We start from the raw sequence: 27,231 nt of genomic DNA, 5'->3' as shown, positions 1-27,231 counted from the left end.
AGCAACCAGGCCTGGCAACGGTTCGTAGGCAGGACATGTTGATGTTAGCTTTACATACAGTTACACTGCTTATAAAAGTATTTATTATCATTTTTCGCCACATAGTTTGAGAAGATTAAACAGAAATAGACAGTTATTAGCTCTTTAACAAACACATCACAGGCTAGTCAGTTTCCGTAATTATCAATATTATATTACTCGAGTTTAAAGCCACAAACCCATCAAAATGAGCGAACAGCTCAGATTTATCGTTGAACAGCTCAACAAGGAGCCGTTTAAGAAAAACTTCAATCTCATTACCTTCGACTCACTCGAGCCAATGCAGTTACTGCAGACATTAAACGATGTTCTGGCTGAAATTGATCCAAAGGTGAGTCAAAATATCACATTCATCAATATTGATGCTGAATATCAGCATCTTCCTAGCTTGAAAAATACATATCTATAATTCTGTTTACCTTATCTACTGTATGTCTATTTGTAATATTATCTTACAGTAAATTTTCATTTTGGACATTGAACTGTACTGACTTACCTGTCCAGTTTATTTGTATGTAATGTGTTCCTTTGTATCACCTGCTTTTAACACTTCATCTTATCTCAACCTCTCTTGTGATTTAGCAAGCACTTGATATACGCGAGGAAATGCCTGAACAGACAGCCAAGAGAATGTTCACTCTTATGGGGGTGATGAAATACAAACCACCTGGAGGCATTTCTGAAGTGTAAGACAAAACGTGAAAAACTGTATACAATAAAAGGGGCTAAGATGGAGGGTACAAGGTGGACAAAGGCACACCTTAAAGGAATATTCTGGGTTCAATACAAGTTAAACTCCGTCTACAGCATTTGTGGCATAATGTTGATTACCATAAAAAATCATTTGAACTCATCTCTCCTTTTATTAAAAAAAGATGAATTTTAAGTTACAGTGAGGCTCTTACAATGGAAGTGAATGGGGCCAATTTTTGGAGGGTTTGAAGGCAGAAATGTGAAGCTTATAATTTTATAAAAGCACTTACATTAATTCTTCTGTTAAAACGTGTGTATTGAACTGTAAAGTGTTTTAAATCATCATTTTTACAGTCATTTTAGAGTTTTAGTGTTTTTTGTCATTACATTGTGATGACAACAAAATTGTAAAATTCACTATAACTTTACACAGAAAAGGTTAGTAATCAATTTTATCAAACTAAAATCATGTTAACACTCATTTAGTTTATGTCTTGCGTCTATACTTTTGAAATAGTGAGTATTTTAAAGTTTATGGACTGGCCCCCATTAACTAGCCTGATCACTGTAATCCAGATTTTGCTGTTTTTAAAGAAAAGGCAAGTCAAAATAAAGTTTTGTGGTTATCATTATCAGTTATGCCGATGCTGTCAATTATGCTTAACTTGTATTGAATCCCGAATATTCCTTTAAGGACAATTAGCTTTTTATCTGGTCACAGACGGTATCAAGTTTGAAAATGTATATATTGTTTTCATTGAATATTGATGAAGCAACATAATTTGTGTGGAAAGAAATACTAATGGAAGGTTGATTTGATTAAAACCTTTTTTAATGTATTTTTTTAAAGGTGGTGAGAGCCTTGTACCCGACACTTGGGGTAAAAGGCCTCCACGTTTAGGGTAAAAGCCCTCCATGAGAGTTATAGTGATACTGTTTAAATATAGGGACAAAAGTTAAAGGGCAAATTTGTCAACTGAGGTAAATATTTTTCAGACAACAAGTAAAGATAATACTTTTTCAACTTTACCACTCCAGAAAAGTGTAACCATTTTCAGTTAATTTCAATCACATTTGGAATTTTATAACATCTCAATTATTCTATAAAAAAAATAATCTCCATTGTTATTGGATCATTCAATGTGAGCCCACTTTAAACATTTTTCAGAACAAATCTATTCCCCCACTTAAGAAAAACAATGTGTTTGATAGGATCCTTTAGCCCCTGCAGTGGGGGCTTTTTTACCCCAAATTCTATCTTTTCACTTATTAGACAGTTATGAATTTGTTTTTATTTAATCGCCTTCAACAAAATAAAATAAATTTTTTTGAAAATGATCAATAAGTATTTTGTCTAAAATAAATGTGATAATTTCTGGGATTCTCATTAACTACATAAAAGAGCAACATTTTAAAATGATTAAATATGAGATAAAATGACGTAAAAATGAAACTTTAGACATTGCATACAGTTATCTGTTGGATCAGGAATATTTAGCAGTGTATAGTGACAAACAGGTGTTTAGGAAAGTACTGTGGTATTTTTTCCCCCTATTTTAAGGTGCCTTTTTCCTTGGGGGGCCTTTATCCCTATTGAACCCTACATTACAATGAGCAAAAATCACAAAGATGTGTAAATACAGTAACTAAATATGTGAGTTTGGAATGTGACAGTAGATGTCTATACTGTATACACATACTATATACACAAACTACACAAACTGTATATTTTGAATAAGGAAATGGGTACAATAGCTGAAAAATTTAAGAAAGGGTATACTTGTGCATTTTAAAGCAACTCACAAATCCACTCAGTCGTATAAATTTATATTCCATAACAGAAGCAGTTTCCGTCAAGGTTTAGTGACAGGCAGTAAGCCTGTGGTGCACCCCATTTTGCACTGGCTGTTACAGAGGATTCCAGAGTTGAAGAAGAGGGCGTACCTAGCCCGATTTCTCATGAAACTTGAGGTGCCTGCTGAATTTCTTCAGGATGATGTCATCGCTGAGACCTACCAGCAGGTATGCCTACTGAACATAAGGCTTAACTTTAAATACTAATAACTAGCTAGCTCAAACCTGTTTTTGCATCCTAGCATTTAAACTTATTTTATTTATACATTTGTATTTATTTAAATGTATATTTTAGGTTTAGCACTTTCTTTCACTGACCCTTTGTAGGAAGAGAAAATAGAATGACTCTAAAACTCATTTTAATTGAATAATTTTAATAATGACTATTTTGTACCCTTTTTATGGAAAGTCCTTTATGTCGATTTCTGTAGTTATGTTTAATTTTATATAAATATAAGTTTGTTTTGTGTGCTTTGTTCAGTTTTATTTGGTTGTTTTTATTTCATTGTTTTCATAGTATGAGGAGCTTGTAGAGGGATTCAAGAACATCCACAAAGAGTGTGAACAGCTGAAGAGCTCCGGTTTTTCCACAGCTGAGATTCGACGGGTAAGAAAAGCAGTATTGCTAGTGTCAACATGTTTGGTCCCATCTGGTGATGTAGCAGGGTCGAAGAGTTTTCACATTGGTCCGTCGGGCTGATGGGCCGCTAGCTGGCCGATGCACATTATGATATTAAAATAAATAAATAAATAATAGCAAATTAAACGAATATATTTCCTTTAAAATATTATATTATTTCTGTACAGTATATTTCTTTTTTTAAACAAAAAATGACCCACATAATGCTTCATTCCTGGATGTTTCACGTGCCCATCTTTGTCATCGGATCAAAGAGGATTGAAGAAAGTTCACACCGAATGTGCCCTTGCTCTAAAAAAAGATTTACACAACATAACAAATAGAACAGAACACAGGTGTCTGCATGTCTTATCATTTAAGTTTTTTATTTGTCATGGTGTTTTAAAATGCGGAGTTCCTGGAAAAGACTCCGAAACAGCATGATACCAACGGTCAAAGATGTCCATCTAGCACATGTTTACATAGGAAAACAATTGTAAAACAACGTTGACAAATACAAAAACATATCATGTTATTGGGCTTGCCTACAAGTTCCTGTGTTCCTTACTCTGCCATTTCCTATAAGTGGGCATGTTAGCAGAGGTTTGTGCTAAAGTTCCTTAAAAACAGACTTGATCAACCGGATCACAAAAAGTGATCTCCTACAACTTAAAGGCAAGAGATCTTTTTGGAATGTGCTCTGTGGCATTAGTTGTGTATGATCTTATTATGTATTGGATTTGAAATTGCATTGTTCCAAAGGGCCTCAATAGGAGCAGTTGTGTGTCATATAATGGGAAATACTTCAAACCATGCAATGCTGACCTGAATAAAGTTTACCTTCTCTATAAAAATTTATGAAAATTGATTTCAAATTATTATGAACTTTTTGTTAGCTAGATAATTAAACCAATTTTTGTTTTTGCTATTAGCCTGTTTACCACCCATCTGCATAGATCAGCACCAGAGAGTAAATTAGGTTGTGTATTATAACAATTAAAACGCGTCATCAATTTCATCAGCATGTGTGTCGTAGCGCATGGTCAGTCTGTTCTATTTATGCACAACTTAGCCTATTAAACCCTTATATAAATCAATAATAATAATAAAATATATATTATATATCTACGGTGAAACCTATGTTTAGTGGAATGCAATAAACCTGCAGTTCCCTGTAAAATATGGTCTCCCAATCTGACCCTGCATGTAGCCTTCCATGTTATCTACACAATAATATTAATGTGTCACTGCAGGACATTGTGGTTATGGAAGAAGAGAAGGACCAACTCATCAAAAGAGTGGATCGTCTTAGAAAGAGGGTAAGGGCATCAAATCCTAGATAATCATGTGTAATCACTGTAAAATATGACCATAAATACACAAATTAACAGAGATCTATTAAAGATTTTTTAATCTTTATAATAATACATTTGAAAAATGTAACATTTATACATTTTTGTTATTTAAATATTTATACATTCTGTTTAGACATCTATTCATACATTTATGTTTATATATTTATTTATGAATATATCTAGACTTATAGTTATATATTTTTTATTAATATTTGTAAATGTTTTGGCTAATACTTGTATCACTTTCAGCCATAATAATCACAGAAAATGTGAAAAAGGTATTCCGTGTTGATTTGCGCGCGATGCTTTTCTTGTCCACTAGGTGGAGTCAGTCTCAAACCACCAAAGCATGCTGGACCTGGCTAGACAGTTAAGAGTGGAAAAAGAACGAGAACAATCTCTCGCTCATCAGAAACAGGAGCAGAAGAACCAGGCAGGGACAGTCTTTACACTTCTCTCTGAATATGTCAAGAATCAATTCTCATGAAACATGACACACTTTCAAACAAACGCATTGAACATTCTGACTGCATAACCTGTGTTTTGTCTTTGGAGTAGCTCTTCCAGGCTGAGCAGAGACTGCAAAGATCTCAGATCCAGCTCAAAGACTTGCAGCAAGCAGCCGCAGATGCAAAGCCAGAGAGTAAGTTATCCAGTATATAGAGAAAATCTCAGTATCCTATTTGTGCACTTGCCACAGAGTGACTTAGTGTTGGAGCCATGGCGCAGTGGTTAGCCAATATTCAACATCACAAATGAGCTGTGATGACTTTAGAACAATGGTTCTAAAAACACAAAATATACAATACAAAAAATAAATATTTATAAGTTGTTACAAAAATGTATTAAATTCCCTCACTCCATTAATGCAGCCTATAACAAATTTAATAGAGCTGAAGTAGTGATATGATCATATGTATTATGAATCTATTTCTGCCTAAAGTACAGTTGGTGTTACTATAGTAAATTCAAGGGTGGTGATGTAGAATTCGGTGCCGAAATCAAATGGTTTCTGTTTCTCGCACTTTGCTTCTCACTGATTCTCGCAGAGCTGCAATGATGCAATGACACCTGCTTTAGAACTGGTTTTGTATGGTAACAGAAATGTGATCCTACGCCACAGGCCTCATGAAGAGACTTGATGAGGACATCAAGTTCAACACCTACATGGTGTCTGAGAAGCTGCCCAGAGAGCTGGAGAACATGAGAAAAGTGGTGCAGTACCTACAGAAGGTGGCATCAGAGCCAGCCATGGGCCTTTCAGAACTGAGAGAGCTAGAGGACAAGGTCAGCTTGAATGCATGGATTCAGCTTTTAATGCAAATCCTTGCAGAGAACAGTATTAATAGCATAGTTAAACCCAAAATGAAAATTCTGTGATCATTTACTTGCCCTCATGTTGTTCCAAACCCATATGACTTCTTTCATCAGTGGAACACAGAAGATGTTAGACAGAATGACAGCCTCAGTCACCATTTACTTGCATTGTATGGAACAAGAATAATATTGCCTAACATCATCTTTTTGTGTTCCACGGAAGAAAGAAATGTATACGGGTTTGGAACAACACGGTGGTGAGTCAATCATTACAGAATTAGCATTTTTATGTGATCTATCCAATTAAAGCACATAGACACACAGGCATTCTGTTCACATACTTTTTCTACACGCTAAAAAGTACATACTTTGTGTAGTGTGACATATGGAAAAATTGGAACATAATACATTGTCATAATATTATGACATCACTGTAAGCTGTGTCTTGACAATGTGTCTATTGTTTATTAGATCAGAGAAACCAACACTGAGCTCAATCAGCTGATCGAGAAAAGAATGATGCGGAATGACCCGATGGATGATAAACTCTCTCTGTTCAGACAGCAGGTGTGGTGTCATCTTTCTGTTTCATCACCTATATTAGAAGTCTTTGAAAACTTGAGCAAGTGTTGTTTGTCACAATTTACCCGATAGGAGAGGTTTATTTTGAGCAGGACGGTGATTTATAAACAAAATTTTTTGCATGGCTATCTTTAATTCGTAATGTGTGATAATGTATTTGCCCCTTAAGCCTTTGAAGCCTAAGCTGCCCAGAATGGAAACACAGGTTATAGGTGATCATGTGACCTCTGGCCTTCATGCTGGTATGGAAAGATGGTTGTGTTTTTTCCCATGTGTCTTTTAACTTGAAAGAATGATTAATGTTCTCTGATAAGCTAATACGACAATGTGCATTTGTTTCATATGCAATTGCCAAAAGCTATTCTCGTAGCTTTTTATGTGGCTCTCTGGTATACATTATTCCGATTGGTCAGTCATGACATTCAGATGTCAAATATCTTTGTATAAAGCTCGCTAATCTGTGAAATTTACTCTAATTGTTACTCTAACACCTTTGATATTCACGGTCAGAACTGACCGACCATTGAAAATGAATAGGGAAGACAAAAACCTCCACAAAAAAAACAGAGCATTTTTTTTATTGGTCAAGTATAATAAATAAATCAGCCACAATGCAGAAATTACAGGGTGAGTCTCTAAAGCATCCTCAGTGTAAAACATAAACACCAACTCGCACACAAAAATGAAATGGTGAGACAATAACACTTAGGCAAAATATATAAATCAGTCAGGATGCTGATTAGACTCATATAGACATATAGACTCATAAATGAAGGATTGAGATGATAAATGCAGAACAAACACACACACAGTAAAATGCTTATTCTGTTTCTTTGTAACGTCATGGTCAGGTTTGATTGTAAGCAAAATTACATTAACTGCATAAACTCACTTCAAATCAATTTAAATGCAAAACTTTGACAAATAATAGTTTGATAATGTCTAAATATATATATATCCAAATGCATATCTTGTGATAAAATATAAAATTAGGTTACAACAAGCCATTCCAATACTCACAGTAGGTGGTCACAGCTATCTACTGGTTTTCAAGTCATGTTATTTATATTTTGTTCACCAGATAGCAGCAATTTGCCTCCAATTTATGTCACATTCTCATATATTCTTCATGTTTCCACTTATAGAAGTGTAGAATCTGAACTTTTAAATTTTTGTTTTAAGAAATTGCTTATTTGTATATGCAAATGAAATATCAATAAAATCCAGTTTGCATAAAATCCCAAAAGAAATGCATAATTTTATTGTTCTTAGTTGAGGAAAGAAAAAATGGTATCGTCATCATCATAAAAAAAGGGTTACACGTCTGACCTTTACGGTCAAAAATGACCATGAATACCAAGGGAGGTGCACTTTTCAATACCATAGGAGGGTTAAGATCTTTCTTGGCTCTAGTGCTCGTGTAGGAGACAAGGGTTCAAATCCTGCTTGTGTTGTGTTCCGATCACGTTCCCTCGCCTTCTCTCAATCGTTTACTGTCATCTCTCCACTTTCACTGTTAATAAAAAATCTAGAAGCTGCTGAAGAATAATTTTTAAATGCTATGTATTGTTGATTTTAGGCTGCTATTATAGTTCGTAAGAAGGAGACCAAGGTGGAGGAGTTGCAGGATGCCCGTGAGGAGCTGGCGGCTATAGAGAGAGAACTAAACATGAAGAGCAGTCAGACGCGAGAGCGGGGAGGAACGGAGATGATCAGGGGTGATGAGGTACTGCACTCACCATCCACGACACATAGACGAACTGCTGCATGTGCTTCAATGTGTACCAGAGACTTTATAAGGATGAAACTAGTCATTCATATACAAATGAATGGGAGAAATCGTAATGCTAAACATGATGGCTAAAGGAATGGAAGTCCCACCTTACATATTAAAAAAGCCAATCGTATTTTTGATAGAGACATCGCCTGTCAGTTTACTCAAGAATGTGCATGCTCATTAGAAAATAGCCTCCGTCCATATCTAGGGATGTCTCGATATAATGTTTTGAAGAATGAGTACATATACTTCCTTTTCAGTATTTGCAGATACCGATACCTGGTTTTTATTCTATTTTTTCTGAATTTCATATTTAACAGTGTGATTATTAAACCACAAAAGGCTGCCATTTCATTCAAGGAATATTTCGGGTTCAATACAATTTAAGCTCAGTCTACAGCATTTAAAAGTGTATATTTAGTTTTATATTTTGTTTTTCCAAGATTTAACCACATTAGCTTTTTTTTTTTTTTTTATGTACAAATTCCATGTAGCCTATTCTATCCATATGATGTCATATTGCATGTGTAATTACGAAATGACCAAGTGCATGACATCATCGCCATGGAAATCAGATACATTTCAGTGGATTTGCTGAAAGATTACAATAAATGTATGGTCAAATCAACATGCGACGCATCGAAATTGCTTCTCTTTTCTGCAAACGTTACTAGAGACTATATCGAGAAGGTCAATGAGGATTTTTAATTTAGGAAGAAGAAAATCAGTGAGTCTACCACCTGAAACTGGGACGTAATACATTTTTTTAGAGAATTGTCGAGTCTCTGGGACACACCTCTTAAAACAGGGACTGTGCTGGGTAAATCAAGACGTCTGGTCACCCTAATAGTGTTCTAAGACAACAAATTGATTCAGCAGTTGTGAACGATACAGTGGGTGAGGTATGGCGAATATGAAAAGTTTGCGTACTGTACTGTTAATGTGGTGTTTCACACACAACAAGGCAAAGGGAAAATAGCACGAGGTGTGATACGGTCCTTATTATTGTTCATGGTGGCAGCTTCTCAGTCTCTGCTGGTCATAGACATCTCAGTGATAATGTAAAGATGTAGTGTAATTCAAACATCTTCATTAAATATCTTCCACTTAAATTGCATTAACATTAGAACAGAAAAATGCACTCTTTCTCTGCTGTGTTTCCGTCATTACAGTTCAAGCAGCAACAAGTGAAAAATATTAACTATTGATACGATCATCCAACTAAATGAAAACTCAGGGAAGGAATTTATAAATATAATAATTCTTAAAAAAAAACATGAAGATACCTCTATATAATGCAAAAATAAAATAGAAATACAATTATGAATAATAATAATTATATGAAATAATGACAATGAATCATCTTGTCTAGCTTAATATAGAGAATCATTTGTTAGCCTATACTTGTTTTCAAGACTTATAAAAAAAAATAATAACTTTTAAAGGCTTTTTTCATAAGCCTTTAAAAGTTTTTAAACTTTTTTTCTCTGCAAAAACTAGGCAAAGTGATATTACTGAGAAGTGGAAAATTCAATTAATAGTGACAGTGTGCAGAAAGCTTACATATAGCCAGTTATGACATTATGAGAGATCTTGATAAAAGGTGAAATGATCGGTTGACAAGAAGATTGGTGATCGGTATCGGCAGTAAAAATCCATATCGGAGCATCCCTAGTTATATCCAATTTTACAACTTCATTGCCATGGCAATGTAATGCCAACAAACCCTTAAATGACTGTAAAAATGACGACTTAAACAACTTTTCAACTCAAATAATACACAAGTGCTTTTATAAAATGATATGCTTCACATTTCTGCCTTTAAACCCTCCAAACATGCCCCATTCACTTCCATTGTAAGTGCCTCCCTCTGACCTCGATCTTTGCTTCTTTTAAATAAGAGGAGGAACGAGTTATTTTCTATTTTTATTTTTGGTAATCAACATTGTCACAAATGCTGTCGATTGAGCTTAACTTGTATTGAACCTGGAATATTCCTTAAAATAAATACTGTATGTAGTCAATATGTGCTGTGTGCTACATAGTAAATAAGCGGTCTCCTCGCTGTCATCTGCTACAGTGTACGCAATAATCATGATGGTGTTTTAGAGAGCATGAGCAGCCGGCTTCACATTTACATTGAAACATTTTTAAAACAAAATCTCTTTACTTTTAAAGTGCACAGCACATGCAACCTATACAGTATATGTATCTAATTACATCGCAGCCTTTGCGCTTTAATAATCACACTAGGACATACTTTAATTTGTGCGCTGAATGTTTACGCAATTACATTTGTACGTCAGATGTATCGATTTTTGGTATCGGACCATTTTTACGAGCACGAATACAAGTACATGAGCACTGTATACCAGTATCGGTATTGGGACATCGCTACCCATAACTATAAAAGCCATATATATGTATATGACAGGATTAGAAATGAAGGGGCTAAAATGCCACCCAAAATGCTCCCAGAATTCAAAGTGCGGGGGCAAAATAATGCTCTCATAATAATTCTTCTGTTTTTTGTTTTTATTTGTTTATTCTTGTTTATTGTACTGTATATTTAACATTTATTCTAATGTTGATGTTGATTTAATAGGTAATAAATGTAATAGGTAATACATTGTTTTCAAAGTCTTGAATTGATTAAAGTATTTGACAAATTATGGGAAACAGTTTATATTTTAATGGTTAGGAAAAAAATGCAGTTATAAAGCAACAAAATGCCTCCTGGATATCCAGCCCAGGGGGCAAATATTGTCTCTTAAGCCCAAAGTAAACTTCAGTTCGTTTTTCTTTTTAGCCCGCAAATATTTGCACTAATTAGTGGGTCCACAAGGTGATGACACTCACATTTGAACCATTGCTGTCACAAAGAAGCGCTAGAAGAAGATAATTGCCGGTAAACTGCAAAAGACAAAGGTAAAAACAAAAACAGTGGATGTATATGTCAAGAGTGTGTGTTTAAGGAGGTCTACAGGTACCTGCATTTGTATAACTTGAGTCTAAAGGACAATAAAGACAACTTTATGGGGAGAAACTCCTGAAGAGAAACAGTCCAGTGACTCAAAGCATTCATTGCGTGCATGTGCCAGCCACCTGTATATGTGCGCACAGTCATATGGAGTATTGATAGGCTCGCCTTCGACTTTATACAGATGCTGAACATTCGCGTCAAAATCGGAGTATACTTTGGGCTTTAGTGTAAAGGTTAATTCTGACACTAATATATATATAGTCATGTAAAACTATATGTTTTTCATGTAGCAGTATGCTAACATTTAAAGTCTTTTTTAAAAAAAATAAAAAATAATTTAAATGTGTAGAAAATGGTTCCTTTTAATGAATATTTAAATATGCTTACTTTTTTTTAGATGTACATTTGAATGTGGTCTCACCCAAGAGAGCAAATCATGAATTATATATGATTAACAAATGTGTCTCTGTATACACAAACGTCAGAGAACCATTTCAGAAGCACTTAATCTGCGAAATCACTCTTGCAATGAGTTATTAGTTTACCGCTCCATTCTAGGTTGAAAGCAGCAGCCTTTTTACAGTTGTACCAAAGATATGTCCAAGAGTTACTGTAAATGATAAGCAGGTCTAGACCTGTGTGCTGTCTTGTCCTCCTCCTTTGCTCTCTGTCTGCACTCTGCAGAAGTTCCGTTCCCAGCCTGCCCTGGTGCAGAGATATTGGCAGGCCAAGCAAATGGAGCGGCACCCTGGCTAAAATAGCCCTCATCCCTACCCCCATCCTGGGCTTCCTGCGATTTTATCAGCTTCGCCATGATAAGGCTCATTTTTGTCCATGGCCTATCCAACCGTGAACCGCACCAGCCAAGTGATAGATAGCTGAAACTATAGAGAGGGTGTGTGTATGTCTAGATGTGACAGGGATGTGTAAGTCTGAGTGGCTGAGATACACAATACCCATGTATGGTATACTGTAGCTCAACTGTTACAGCACTGTGCTTACAATGTAAGGGTCATGAGTTTGATTCCCTGGGAACACATCCAAATATATACATTGTTGCTTTGGATAAAAGCATCTTCCAAATGCTTAAATGTAAATGGTCAACTTGTGTCACATTATGCAAGTAGGAACCTGAAGGGAACAGAGGCTTTTGGAGCAATGGGACACAAATTAAGACTCTACTATGTTGATAAATGGATAGATATATAGATTGCACTTATTGAATGTAAATGCTCATTTGTCACTGTTACTAAAGGAAATCAAGAGAAAAGCACAGAATAATTGCTGACCTCCTCTCCAACCTTGTCTGCCCTTGCTGTCCCAAAATACACAATGTATAAATTCTCACACACAATATCTGTGTGCCCCAAGTGACCTACAGCACATTGTGTGATTTTTTTGAGTTTGCTCTCTGGTGCCTCTCAACATTTATAGCCACTGGCAGTATCAACAGAAGAATAGACTGAGCCATGGAGCAAGTTGCCAGATGAAGATGTTTTTTAGACCCTCTGGCTGCATGCCTGCTGGCTCAGGTTTCTTTTGTTGCGATCTACAGAGATGTCCCAGCGGCACCCTGGTTCGCCCCATCTTCACACTCCCTCATTCCTCAGAGTTGTGTTGTCCCAGAGGTTCTCCCTTCCCCACACCTTACCAGAGATTGTTCCAAGGACACAATGTACCTCTCACTTTGTCTGATTGCACCCCCATAACCCAGTACATGCAAACACCTTTAGCTGGTACCATTGTCCTGTGGGAGACAGTTGTTTTGCTCTGTTTGCTGTAATTGGTGGGATGTACTCACACAGCCTGTAATCACTGTATATGTGATCTGTGTTTATCTCTTCTGTAATATCCCTCTCTCTTTGTCTCACAGCACAGACAATTCTTCTGGCCATCTTTTATGATGTTGAGTTCCTTTTCAGTGTTTGAGTATTTCATGTCCATGAGTAGGGATGGGAAGCATAAAGAATGATTCCGGTTCTGATTCTGATTTCTCTTATGCCTCCTACACACTACACAATATTCAAAGACGTTGGATTGTGGTACCATTCATATTACACAACTGTCTGTCTTGTCATGGAAGTTGTAACGTTTTCAAACTACACGACGAATCGACGACAGGGGTGAACACATTACGACTCTGCCTGGACTCCAAATTACGCTTCAAAACAGAGTACACGTGAGAAGTTATACGAGATACGAAAACAAATTCATGATCATATGTTATGCATTTCAGAATATGATGTGTATGTTTTTAATCACCTAAAGGCATCATATATTTTATTGGTTACAATATGAAAAAGTACATCCTACTGAAAAATCTACCTATTTGCTTACCTAACTGTCCATAGAATTGGCAATTTCTCTCCAACTCTTCTCTTTCTCCACCCGGTTGTGGTACAGTTCAGATGAAACATCAAATATGCACAGGTGCTCCTGCCAATGTTCCACTAATTTTCCTCTATTTCTTCGGTCCAATGAGACTTGATACCACAGCCATGCTTGTTGATGTTCTGTTGCAGGTACATCAGGACTCCTCCCACTGAAATGTCCCGTGCCCCGTTTCTTGCTCTCTCATTGGCTGTAGGTCAACGCTGCAGTTGTATTCAGTCAAAACATATTTCACATTGCACGATTTGGAATCGCAGACAGGTCCAGATATTTAACATTCTAGGTATCTCGCTGACATCGGCGATGCGTTGGCAATTCTCTCAAATAGCGTCTTTGATAATTCATACATTGCGATCATTGCTCACGGGAGCGAGCTCCGATTTGCCTACGATTTCAGGCTTTTGTCGGCGATCTCCACAAAACTGTCTGCGAGCGAAAATCGGGCTTAAAATCATTTAGTGTAAACTCTACATTAATGATTACAATTCTTTAATAATTGCATTTAAGATTCGTACTTTTGAGGAATACATATTTGGAAATATGAATGCAGTTTGTTGCCAAATTATGAGATCATTTCAGATTTAAACAGAGCAGAGATAACAAATCAGAGATAAATTAAATACAGTTCTTGCAAAAGGCATGTTTACACTATTTAATTATTTTTCAAAGACTTTTTAGAGGCAAAAATGGAATACAATCATTTGTCCTGCTCAAAATATATTAAATGTATATTAACAAACACAAAAGTTGCACATATTTAATTAATACATTTTTTGGACTCACTTTATATTTGGTGTCTTTAACTACTATGTACTTATGCATTTGATACAATCTATTTTATTATGTACATATGTGTTGTTGCATTGTAGTTACATTTAATGTACCTGCATTTAATTACTTCTGTAGTTACACTGTTAACCTTAACCCCTAATCCTAAACTTAAATTTAACCCTACCCCAACCTTTACCTTAAACCCTAAACCTAATCTAAACACTAACCCTGCGTATATGTACCTTAACCTCAGTAGCAGCAAATGTGAATATTGTGAGAATTTGCAGAACAACATGTAGTTATACAATAAGTACATTGTACTGTATTTATGTTAATGTTAATACATAGTAGTTAAAGAGACCTAATATAAAGTGGGACCGATTTTTGTTGTAATCCTACTCATTACAACAAAACTCCTAATGTGTGCGTGGACTTATCTTTAACTACACATTTTCATATGAACAACTAGTCAATCACTGCCGGATTTAAGTGTCAGGAGTCTGTTATTTATTTATTTTTTCTCCCGTTTTCTCGCCAATTTGGAATGCCCAATTCCCAGTGCGCTCTAAGTCCTTGTGGTGGTGTTGTGACTCGCCTCAATCCGGGTGGTGGAGGACGAATCTCAGTTTCCTCTGTGTCTGAGACCGTCAATCCGCACATCTTATCACGTGGCTTGTTGAGCACGTTACCGCATATACCTATTCTCCATGGCATCCGCGCACAACTCACCACGTGCCCCACTGTGATGCGCACCACGTTAACCCAACGTGACTCTATCCACCCTAGCAACCGGGCCAACTGGTTGCATAGGAAGCCTGACTGGAGTCACTCAGCACGCTCTGAATTCGAACTTGCAACTCTTAAGTGTGGTAGTCAGCGTCTTCACTTGCTGAGCTACACAGGCCCCAAGTTTCAGGAGTCTTAAACATTATATAACATTCAGTAACCACGCCGAGTGTTTTTAATTGACTATAAAGAAATGTCTTATATTAATCATTTGTTTGGGAATCAGACTTCACTGGTTGCACTGTGTTTACTGCTGTAGCTTCAAAAGAACCGGCTCATATGAGTCATTTATTCAGGAATTGTTCATTGTTCATGCTGTTTCGCACCATAGATTCAGTATGGTGTTTCATCAGCGTCAGCGGAAAAATGCACATTTAAAAAAACATTTACCTTTTTTTTCTGGGAAGGTTTTGATTATTCACTGTCCATGTTTTTTCCTGGTTATTTCTTTTAGTAATTACTGTCTGTGAGTTTTCTGAGTATTTTCTTTTTACTATATACTGGGTATATTTTTTTGAGTATTTACTGTTAATTTTTTAATCTCTTGATTAAGATTTTTGGCTCTTCTCTCTTTGTTTTGTTTTAGTTTAAGCGGTATGTGGCCAAGATGCGTGGCAAGAGCAGCACATATAAGAAAAAGCGTCAGGAAATTGCTGAGCTGAAGATGGAGTATGGTGTTCTCCAGAGGACCGAAGAGATCCTGAGGGAACGACACACAGCTGGACAACAGCAGCTCGTAAATACACAGACCTTCAACACTTTACCAAACACCATCATGGGCATCTCCACCCAGTCCTCAGCTGCCCTAGACCTCAGTTCTACCTTATCCTTTATTCTTGCACATTGAAACTCTAGCGTGTTTTCACACTAGAACGTTTGGTTCAGACCTGAGTCCAAATATGACATCACAGTTTAGTTTGTTTGGTTTATGTAAAAGTAGTTTTCAAAACATGAGTAAATTCAATGAACTGCACCCGAGTCTGCTTAAAAAAACAGGGGTCTGGTGTGTGGTTCACAATTGGTTTGAAAGCAATCTAATCTAGTTTGTTGAAGTGAATAGCTGTGGATGACATCATTTGCTTGATTGTCACACAATCATAATTTTCAAGTGGAAATGGTTTACTCTGGGCGACAGAGGAAATTGAATATTTATTAGGAATGGGGGCAGATTACAACATAATTGGCACTATTTTAAGACCGTTATGTCAGTGCAATGCTATACATCATATGCACAAAATCAGTGGGCATGGCCATGCAGTTTTGGTATTTTTGTGCAAGCAAGCACCACGTCTTCCACATTATTGGGTTGGTGAAATGGCGTGCACAAAGTGTGAATGGGTTTGGTCAAGCGCAATTTAATTCTGAGGTTCTAATCCGGTTATTGCGCTGTCTGCATAGTATTATATATTCCAATACCAGTCAAGCAAAGTTGATATAAATGAAGACAGCCCATTCATAAGAATTTGGTTGTTTTGATGGGCTTTATGCAGTGCATTAGAAAAATAGAAATAAGACACAAATGGTCTGTATATGTTCTTTTGCACATTAACTACAGTATGTCCTTGTTGAATGTCAGGCATAATTCTATGACAGTAACATGCTCTGAATCGTGACATGAAATGTTCAAAAACCACATTAAGGCAGCATAAAAGTAATCCATTTGACTCCAGGTGTTAAATCCATATCTTCAGAAGCGATTTGATAGGTGTGGATGAGAGACAGATCAAAATGTAAGTCCTTTTTACTGTAAATGTTCACTTTCACTCTCTTCTCTCCTAGGAGTTCTTTTGTTTTTGGTGATTTGCGCTAACAAGTAAATGATGAGAGAATTTCCAATTTTGGGTGAACTATTCCTTTCATTAGCATACAATACACCTAGTTTGCGTGCATACTCCCACAGATAGCGCAGGCTATCCCACCCACGCTCACTTGCACTTAGTGATGTCACATAAATTGTACTTAGAATTAGTGTTTTACGAACATTTTATAAAAAGCAGTGCATGGTGAAAATAGAGCCCAATAACTTTGTACTTTTGGTGCCTTCTCCAACTAAGTCATTACCTACCTACAGAGGTAAACACCTGCCGCTATTGCTCACAGGGGTTCTCACATTGATGGTGCAAACTTAGCACAGTTTGAAGCCAAATAAAACAGGGTGGAATCGAACTCAAGTTTGGACCAAGCTAGCAAAACAAAGAGTGTGAAAACAATTGAATTGTATTCACCTTATGCATCAGTCTTCTCTGCTCCCAAATATCTGTCTCTAATAGCCTGTAGTATCAAACCTAGTTTGTGATTTCAATTATTGTCTAACCCAAGTCCCTTTCTTTGTAGACCCAATATATTATGATGTGTCACCAACCCCTTATCTCCACAGAGATAAGCTCCACAGATCACTTGTGTTCTGCTTATATCACTAGTGTTTTATTTAGTGTTATTTCAGCTTATCATTTCACCATCATACATGCTCTAGTACATGATATACCTTCCTCCTACCTGTCCCTGTCTATTCAAATGGCATTAACACTGAAGTTACAGCATCTTCCTGGAAATGGCTTCACACCTCTGAACGCTCCCTGCCTCTGCCATTTGATGCAGAAAGGCTGAGCTTTGGCTATTTGTGATCGTGACATTTGCTCCCTGTCTGAGTCCGACATTTATAAAAAAAACAAAATATTGAGCTGGGGAAATTTTCCTCCACTGTGCAGTTGGTCACACAAACACAGGCCACCCCTCCTCTTGGCATCTGATCTTATGTTGCCCTCACACACTAAAACAAATGTTTCAATCAGACCCCTGCAGATATGGTTGTTCCCTTCCACATGTTATGTCATGAGCAAAGTGCATCAGTATCGAAAGCATTACAAATAAATTACTGGTAGCCAATAAGGTGTATCCTCACGTCTTGTGTGAGGAGTGTTACGTATTAAAAGATAGACTGGTCAAATGTAAAATACCAGTCAAATATTTGGACTTCCACATTAAAGAATAATTGTAAAGTCATGAAAACCATGAAATAACACATGAAAGTATGGAAATGATGTAGTGACCACAAATGTTAAACCTTGAAAGTATCCATGCTTGGATTTCAGCTCTGCACACTCTTGGCTTTTTTTTTCTCCCCAATTTGAAATGTCCAATTCCCAATGTGCTCCAAGTCCTCGTGGTGGTGTAGTGACTCGCCTCAATCTGGGTGGTGGAGGACGAATCTCAGTTGCCTCCGCGTCTGAGACGTCAATCCGCACATCTTATCACGTGGCTTGTTGTGCGCGTTACCTCGAAGACATAGCCCACGTGGAGGATTCACGCTATTCTCCTCAGCATCCACGCACAACACGCCACGCACCCCACCGAGAGCAAGAACCACATTATAGCAATCCCTAGCAACCGGGCCAATTTGGTTGCTTAGCAGACCTGGTTGGAGTCAATCAGCAACTGATTGAATCGCAACTGCAGGCTGGTAGTCAGCGTCAATACTCGCAGAGATACCCAGGCCCCCACACTCTGGACTTTTTAAATAGTATTGAAGAAGGTCATTATGCTGGACACTTTTGGCTGATTCTTCATCATTATCATGTTCATATGTTTTTTTTTGTTTTGTTTTTTAGAGATTCATATGCTCAATATATATTTGTCTGAAAAACTATCTTCAAACCTAAGCCTTTAAAATCAACAGGGTTTTTAAAATCATAAGAAACTTAAATTCAGTGAATTGGATCCAAACTTTTGACTGGTAGTGTAAATAAAGGATGTGTCACTGTCCAGTAAAAATAAATGGCAGCAAATTTGCACATCGGATGTTCATTTTCCCTGACTAGACTTAAATGTCTAGATGAAGCTAATTTGTTGAGTTGTACTGAGGCCTCAAAATATGAAGTCATATAATCTTCACAGGATATAATGTGCTCAGCAAATTTCTATAATAAAAACCACGTCCACTGGTATGAGCTTGATCTGTGAAGTCACTTCTGTACCCAGAGAACAAAATGCTTTGCATTTTTGGCACATAGTCCTGGCTATTTGTGCAAGCACGACCCTTCAGAAAGTGTCTAACATAACACTGGCCATGCAGAAACACACAAGATCTATGTTAATGTACAAAATGTGAATGTTTATTGCAAAAAAAGTTGTAAACTTGAATAGTTTAACTTATGTGATGTGATGTATTTCTTAGTAAAACAGAATTCTCAGTGGGAAATCATAATATAAGACTTCATTTGATCCATCTGGGTGTGATCGGATCACTATTGAATGGCTATGATATTATTGGTTAATATGTAGGGCTGTCAATTGATTACAAATTTTAATTGGATAACTTTCGTGACATGCCAAAAATTCATCGCATATAGAAATATTTGCTGAGAAATTCACCCAAATAACAATAATTCATTATAGAATTATATTTATATTTCATGAATATATATATATATATATTTCAAATGCATTACATAATTGTGGTAGATGAATAAATCATTGATAAAACAATAAAAAAGTTTATTTTTATATTTTTAAACATAAGCCTATCATTGACCTGCCTACAGTCCATTTTGCAATTGATTTTGTCAATCCGTCTGAGATAGATTTATTATAAGAGCTTGTCTAAGGCAGGTTAATGTACACATGCCTCACACTTTGGTTTCGTCGATTCATGAACAAAACATTTTTATGTCGCTGTGTCAAGTTAAACGTAGCCGTTTTCAAATGCAAGAACATGTTCTTATCTTGTGCTGTCACTTGCGTCAAGCAAGCCTGAGCATGGTTGGATGTCTGTGCAGCTGTGCGTTTCGCCTACTGCCCCCTGCTGAAAGCAGGTGGTACTTCAAGCTTGAATCGCTCAGATGGTTGGAATATTCCTTATTATGGTTCAGGGACATCATTAATTGTGTAAAAAAAAAATTAACACATAATTATTTAATATAATTAATTGCACTGAATTAATGCGGCAAATCAACAGCCCTAATAATATTAATTATTTTCATCATGTTATCCTGCCTGCACAACCTTGGTTATGACTGCAGAAGACAAAAGTCAGAGGAAAAGAAAGTTACTATTTTAAATCCTGTTTTATAACATGCACTGAAATTATGGAGCTAGTAGCTAAAGCGTTGATTTTTGGTAACATATATTGTTTACTACAAGCAAATAATCTAACTGAGAGGCCTTTTTGTAATCTAATTGAATTTATGAGTGGAATGAATCTTTGTTTTATTTATGCATTGATTGTGTTCTTGTGTTCAGCAATCTCTTGAGGCTCAGCAGGGAATCTCGGGCTACAGCGATACTCAGGAAGAGCTGGAGAGAGTTTCAGCTATCAAGAGCGAACTGGATGAGATGAAGGGACGAACGTTGGACGACATGTCTGAAATGGTGAGCAGCCACAGGCCGATTGGAAGAGGATTCACTGGCTCACATCTTGAAGTTAGACTTTTTTCACCTAGTGTTTACATATTATATAATATTATACATATTATGTTGGGAAGGTAATAAATCTTAGAGGAGCTTATTTAGTCACGGATTGTGCGATTTCTCTGATAAAACCATAAATACAGTTTACTTCTCATTGAGTGTTACTTTAATACTTGCCCAGACAAAGAGTCAGTAGAATCTATTTGGGCAAAAGCTAAGTTTAAACTAGAATATATGCCATATAAGACATCACCATTAAACTGACCTAAATGAGCTTCTTTTTAGCTAAAAGGTGTTGTTTGTTGTTTGTCTCTTGGAAAATCTGCTTTAATGAAGAAGCTTTGTGGGTTTTCAGGTAAAGAAGCTGAATTCAATGATAGCAGAGAAGAAGTCTGCTCTTTCTCCACTAATAAAGGACCTGAGAGCTCTGAGACAGGAACATGCAGTGAGTGAATGTTAAGCATCAGTGAGATACTGGAGATACAAAGTCATATATTTCGCTTCCCATACTGAGAAACACCATCAACTAACTACAAGCCAATCAGCATATCAGCTCTAAATGTGACTGTCAGAATCTCGTTTGCTTTTCTTTTGCTTCTTAAAACAGGAGCTGGCTCCAGAGTATGAGCAAAAAAAGGCTCAGTATGACACATGTTCTGCAGGACTGGAGAGCAACAGATCAAAGCTAGAACAGGTATTAGGGTCTCAGCTTCAACATGGACTGGTCCACCCCTAATAACTTAGCATAGAGTAAAGCACAGTATGTTTAATGATTGAACAGTGAGTTAATATTATGATCTTATACAGGAAGTGAGGACACTTAGGGAGGAGACAACACAGGATGAAAGCCGATATCATTACATTAACTGCACAAGAGAGGTAAAAACCATTTTGCTCTTAGACAGACACTAGAGATTTATTCTTTTCTCTCACAATTTTCCCCGGCTCCTCTCTTACAGATCATCGAAAGCCAGATGCAGAGAGCGGCAGATCAGATTAAGATTAGTCAGTCAGTGGACTTACAAGTGCGGAGGACAGCTCTCAGGTAATAAACTGGAGATAAACATGCTTTATAAACCACTGTCTTACACTGCAAAAAATTAATAAAGTCATTAACAGTATTTTTGAAGATATAAACCAGTCTTCACATCATATGCAATTTTGCTTCTCAAGTAAACGTATCTTGCTTTAGGATGTTAGATACTTAAAACAAAAACACACTTTCTTTTTGCAGGGCAAACCCACAAAGCTCCAGTAACAGACAGACATGCACAAATACATGAGTTCATGCTTCATATCTGACAAACGAATGAAAACTTAGAGACCCATTTGAGATTGCAGCTCTCAGCACCGACTGTCTGCTGCTCTCAACTATTATCTCTTTTGTTTCAGTAATGCCTGAAGTAGCTATTTATCCATTCCTTATCCTGTTAATGCCCACACATTTGAAATGTTGCAGTATTTGTGCTAAACGTGTGGGTGGTAGCTTTATGATTAAAGATCATGGCAGCTAACTAGGGCTGAAACTAATGAGTATTTTGATAATTGATTAATATTCTACTATTTCTTAAAATAATTTAATAAAGTTACATTTTTAGTTTATGTGTTTTATTAACATATATTTATTAAAAACATTAAAGATTAAGGGTGTAACGATTCACTCATCTCATGTTTCAGTTCGATTCACGATTTCATACTCAAATCCTGAATCAAAAAAGTAAAGTTTGAATATTTGTTTTAAAATTTATTTTAAGGCATGTATAACAGTTCCTTTCCTTTACATGTAAAACTTAACGTACTGTTAATTAAGGTGCAGAGTGATTAATCAGGGATGGAGTGTGACTAAATCAGCCCAGAACAGGGCAATGGGGACACCAGAATATATATAGTAATAATTCTGCTCCGATGAAAATATAGAATTATGTTAGATGCATATGCTTGCACACTGTCACTGATTACACTGATTTCGGGGTGGCTGTGGCTCAGGTGGTTGAGCGGGTTGGCCACTAATCACAGGGTTGGCGGTTCAATTCCTGGCCCACATAACTCCACATGTCGAAGTATCCTTGGGCAAAACACTGACCCCCAAGTTGCTCCCAATGGCAGGCTAGTGCTCTGCATGGCAGCTCTGCCATCATTGAGTGTGTGTGTGTGAATGGGTGAAAGAGTCAGGTTATAAAAGCGCTATATAAGTGCAGACCAAGCGCAGACCATACATTTACAGTTTTAAAATAGTAGTCACTGATAAAATTTTGTTTCAAAAATACATTTTTAATGGGAGTGTATGCTTATCCAGTAAAATAATATTTGCCACACTATAAATTTAGTGGTGAAATCAGACATTATATTTGGCATTGCCAAAACCATCAAATATTCAGGATTATCTACATTAGTTTAACCCCTTGTGCACTGTTCGGTCATTTTTGACTGAAATAAATTTTGTTTCTTTAATAAAAAATGGTATGCTTCATCTGAGTGGGTCGAGGTTTGGTTACTTTTGCTACATTTGTGATCAGAACACACACAAAACAATTTCGACTGGATTCAAGGAGTTTAGGCCACGTGACAAAAATAGCGACACTTCATGTTGTTAGTTGTCAAATTTGACCGACCATAGGAAAGGAATAGGCAAGACTAAATCAAATCAGTAATTCAGCCACAATGCAGAACACACACAGACAGAAATGAAGGGGTGAGCAGAACACGTGCTCACACACACACAAACACATAAATGAATGGGTGAGACTATAACACAGAGCAATTTTTTGGAATTTCTCAAATAAAATCAATAATTCAGCCACAATGCATAACATACACACCTACACATAAATGCATGGGTGAGACCATAACACATCCACAATTTAGAAGACACACAAACACAAATTCATCTTGTTACAACCAGGAATGAATCCACTGGTTATTTTTGTCATGACATGATTTTCAACTCATGCAATTGTTTTTTGTTTGCACCAGATGGCAGCAATCTGCCCCAATACATGACACATTCAAGATTCAATTTATAGAAGTGTAGATATTTATTGTAGTGAAATTAAAATGCATTTGCTTATAGACCTTTGCAAATTAATGGTGTAATTAAGAAATGTAAAGGTAGATAAGATCTAAATAGCATAAACCCCCCACACACACACACACACAAAAAACGCAAAACTTTATAGTTTTTACTTTATTGAAGTTAGTGTTATTACATTTCTTTCATAAAAATAAAAAAATTACACGTTTATTGTTTTCGTTCAAATTTGGCCGTGAATAATACAAGTGGGAGTCTAAAATAAACTGTGCACAAGGGTTAATATAAAAACTAAAAAGTTTTCTTGCGCAGTGCAGCTTCATAGATTAAGCTTTCAGCATGAGAATTGCTTCTCGCGCTGACAACATGCACTTACATTATGAGGGGAAACCATCAAACACGCTTTAAAACCTGCAGACTTGACTTCTGAGGCATCAGTTTGATATCATCAAGTCTGCACAATTGATTATGTTGAAACTGAAATCCCAAAATGATATTGCATGACTGCTATACTGCATTTAATTAAAATGATTGTGCTCCCTTTCTCTGTTGCGATCGGTTTGATTGACACGGATGCATGATAAAACCCCATAAATGTAGTTTAAATAGCTTGTGCGCAATATTCCAAGTCTTCTGAAGTCTCCTAAAGCTTCTTTTCAGGATCATACACCAAGTTTGAATATGCACATGCACAAATAAAATTTGAGAACTGAAGATTTTTACAGTAAATTTCAGTCTGTTCCTCACACAAAATTATCATATGGCCTCAGAAGACCTGGGATGTAGCATTATATATAGAGTTATATGGACTACTTATTGCCGGGTTTTTTTTTACCTCTTTGGAGCTTGACAAACCCTGGACATTGTTTGTTTTCACTGTATGGAAAAGAGCAGCTAGGACATTCTTCAAAATTTCTCCTTATGTGTTCCATGGAAAAAAGAAAGATATACGGGCTGGGAATTAATTTATGACTGAATTTGGTTCTAGTCCTTTAAAATAATTATTATATATATTTTTCTTGCAGAGAGAAGTACATTGCAAACACAGCTGAGCAAGAGTCCTTGGGCAAGGTGAGGAGACCATCTTCTTTGACCATCTGTCAATTCTCTGTGACTCATAACCGTTGATTTACCTTGTGCTGTCTTTGTCTTAATGTTCGGGGTCAACTTGGTGTTAGTTAAGAGTGGAGGCCTGGCCCCTGCAATATTTCTGCTAAACTGTGTGGAGCATGCTATCACTGTCAGACCACTTTGTGCCAGTTCTAGAACAAAGCTTGTGTAACGATTGCATTGATGTATGACGGGTGGTCCACTCTCAGAGTAACTGCCAAACCTACCCATTTAACAGTTTACTGCTTCTTTAGAGGCATTCTGAGCCTGTGAGTTATGCCAGATTTGACTGCGGGCACATGTCTACAATAGGGATGTGCAAACCTATTCATAATCGACTTGAAAGTTTTATCATCATTTACTAACCCTCATGTTGTTCGAACGTGTATTCATGTATTACCCTCTTGTATTAAATTTGGACTATTTACAAGTATTTACATTGATATGTAGAACAAGCGCTTAAACGGTACTGTCTCTTAAAGAATACCAGCTGAAGTGTTTCGAATTATATGTTTATTTTTTGTTGTTTTTGATCAACAACTGACCTGAAAGAACAGAAAGTATATTAAAAGAGACACTATTCAATGACAAATGGATTGCATCTTTGGACACAGATTACACAGAATGAGTCAAACCAAACTTTTACTATTAACACACACTAAAAGGATCTTGGTGCTAAACTTCTTCACCACAATACTACTCAATCAGTGGTGAGTGAAATCACAGTCATTTTGGTTGCATATGCGAGTGATTCACTCTGCATTGTAGAGGGTTGCCGTGCAAAGTGAAATATGGGATTAAAGAATCGATATTGAGATTGTTAGAATGAAAATTGCGATGCATTAGAAAATCTATATTTTTACTAGTCGACCATCCTGACCCATCCCTAATCTACAACATGCATATATATATATTTTTTTATCCCCTTTTCTCCCAGTTTGGATTACCCAATTACTCACCTCAATCCGGGTGTAGGAGGACAAGTTTCAGTTCAGTTCAATCCACGCATCTTATCACGTGGCTCGATGTGCTTGACACTGCGGAGACTCACAGCATGTGGAGGCTCATGCTATTGTCCCCGATCCACGCACAACTTACCACACGCCCCATTGAGAGCGAGAACCACTTAATTGCGGCCACGAGGAAGTTACTCCAATGTGACTCTACCCTCCCTATAATACTCGCTGAGCTACTCAGGCCCCCAATCTACAACAAATTGAATTGCTCAGCAAGAATTTGATATTCAGATAATGGTTCATGGGTCAGCTTTTTTTGTGTGTGCCAACCATGCTTTGAACATATGTAAATTATAGTTTTTTTTTTTATCTCAAATTAGCATTAGCAGGTAACATAATGAGTGTTGTTCAAAGGTTTACTGAAAGCTGATGGACGTTGTGTCTATGTGGACTCACAGGTTCTACGTCAGCAACTGAAGCAGGTGCGAGAGAACCAGGAGCCCAATATGAAACAGATGAAGATGTGGAAAGATCTGGAGAAGCTGTTGGAGTGTAAGAAACAGTGCTACATCAAGGCTCAGAGCCAAGCACATATCGGGCACATCATCCAGGATGTTGGCAAGGATATGCTGGTTCTGTGATGCCATTTTCCTTGTAAACATGGTTTAATAGCACGCTCCTATTTCAGTCGTTTGTAACTCTGTATGTTTGTCTTTCAGGCAGTTAATATTTTAATTATTACACTATTATTAAAGCAGTCAGTTAGTATTCCTTCTCAATAATACTTTCTTCGCATACTCTCAATCTGTTCTATGAAATGTAAATGTTTCCCGTTTCAATAGCTGTAAGTACTTTTTTAGATATCTTATTGTTTTCTGGGTTAAGAGCAAAAGAACGCATCCTGAGTGTTGTCTGGATAAAAGGGTGCAGATTCTCTGACCCACTAACTTCCAACAAGTCTCTAGTCTCCTTTTTGACACATCTTTAAGAACAGAGCACCAGTCTATGTGTCCAAAGATAACACCTTACAAAGTGTATCACTTTGGATGCACCCGCTACAAGTTATTTTGGGAAACAACAGCCATGACCTTGGGTAGAATAGCTGTCCAATTTAGGAATTCAGCTGGATCTCATTTTGTTTCCATCAGTGAAGAGCTAAAGTAGCCTAATAAACTGACTGACTTGTCCCTCATCAGGTTAGACATCAACTTAAATGAATGGTTTTATTACTAACTGTTTACTTGGATATGACTTTGAACAAGTAAGATAACAATTAGGCTAGCTGTCGACCCAAGGTTCAGTTTTGCTGGACTTTATTCCTCTATTTTTATGTTTGAAAGCTCATTAAACTAATAATAAAAAAAAAATAAAAAAAATATGCATATCTTTTGAAGTTGTCATAAAACATGTATTTATCGATTAAATGTGTACTGTATATTATTCTCATTCTTAATCATCAGTAACTCCCCTCCTATATGTACAGAAATGAGCCATTCTAGTGTTTCTTTGTTTTGTTTTTTTGTTTTGTAATTTGTAATTGTTAGTGTATTGTCATTTTCAGAGT

The 27,231-nt window shown here is 36.6% G+C and overlaps 1 protein-coding gene across 1 annotated transcript; it reads left to right on the top strand.

The window, feature by feature from the left end:
* On the top strand, positions 1-27,231 carry ift81 (intraflagellar transport 81 homolog). The gene is made up of 18 exons (XM_052094509.1): positions 1-370; positions 622-725; positions 2,574-2,754; positions 3,104-3,193; positions 4,459-4,524; positions 4,883-4,993; positions 5,119-5,203; positions 5,684-5,847; positions 6,349-6,444; positions 8,039-8,185; positions 15,754-15,903; positions 20,406-20,534; positions 20,929-21,018; positions 21,181-21,267; positions 21,381-21,452; positions 21,533-21,618; positions 24,627-24,672; positions 26,126-27,231. Exons 1-18 carry the CDS (start codon positions 227-229, stop codon positions 26,306-26,308), a joined length of 2,031 nt encoding a protein of 676 aa, XP_051950469.1. The 5' UTR covers positions 1-226; the 3' UTR covers positions 26,309-27,231.

The sequence above is a fragment of the Xyrauchen texanus genome, chromosome 27 (assembly GCF_025860055.1).
Source record: "Xyrauchen texanus isolate HMW12.3.18 chromosome 27, RBS_HiC_50CHRs, whole genome shotgun sequence".
Taxonomy (NCBI): Eukaryota; Metazoa; Chordata; class Actinopteri; order Cypriniformes; family Catostomidae; genus Xyrauchen; species Xyrauchen texanus.
Note: the sequence above shows the minus strand (reverse complement) of the source record. Positions and strands in the feature narration are given on the sequence as shown.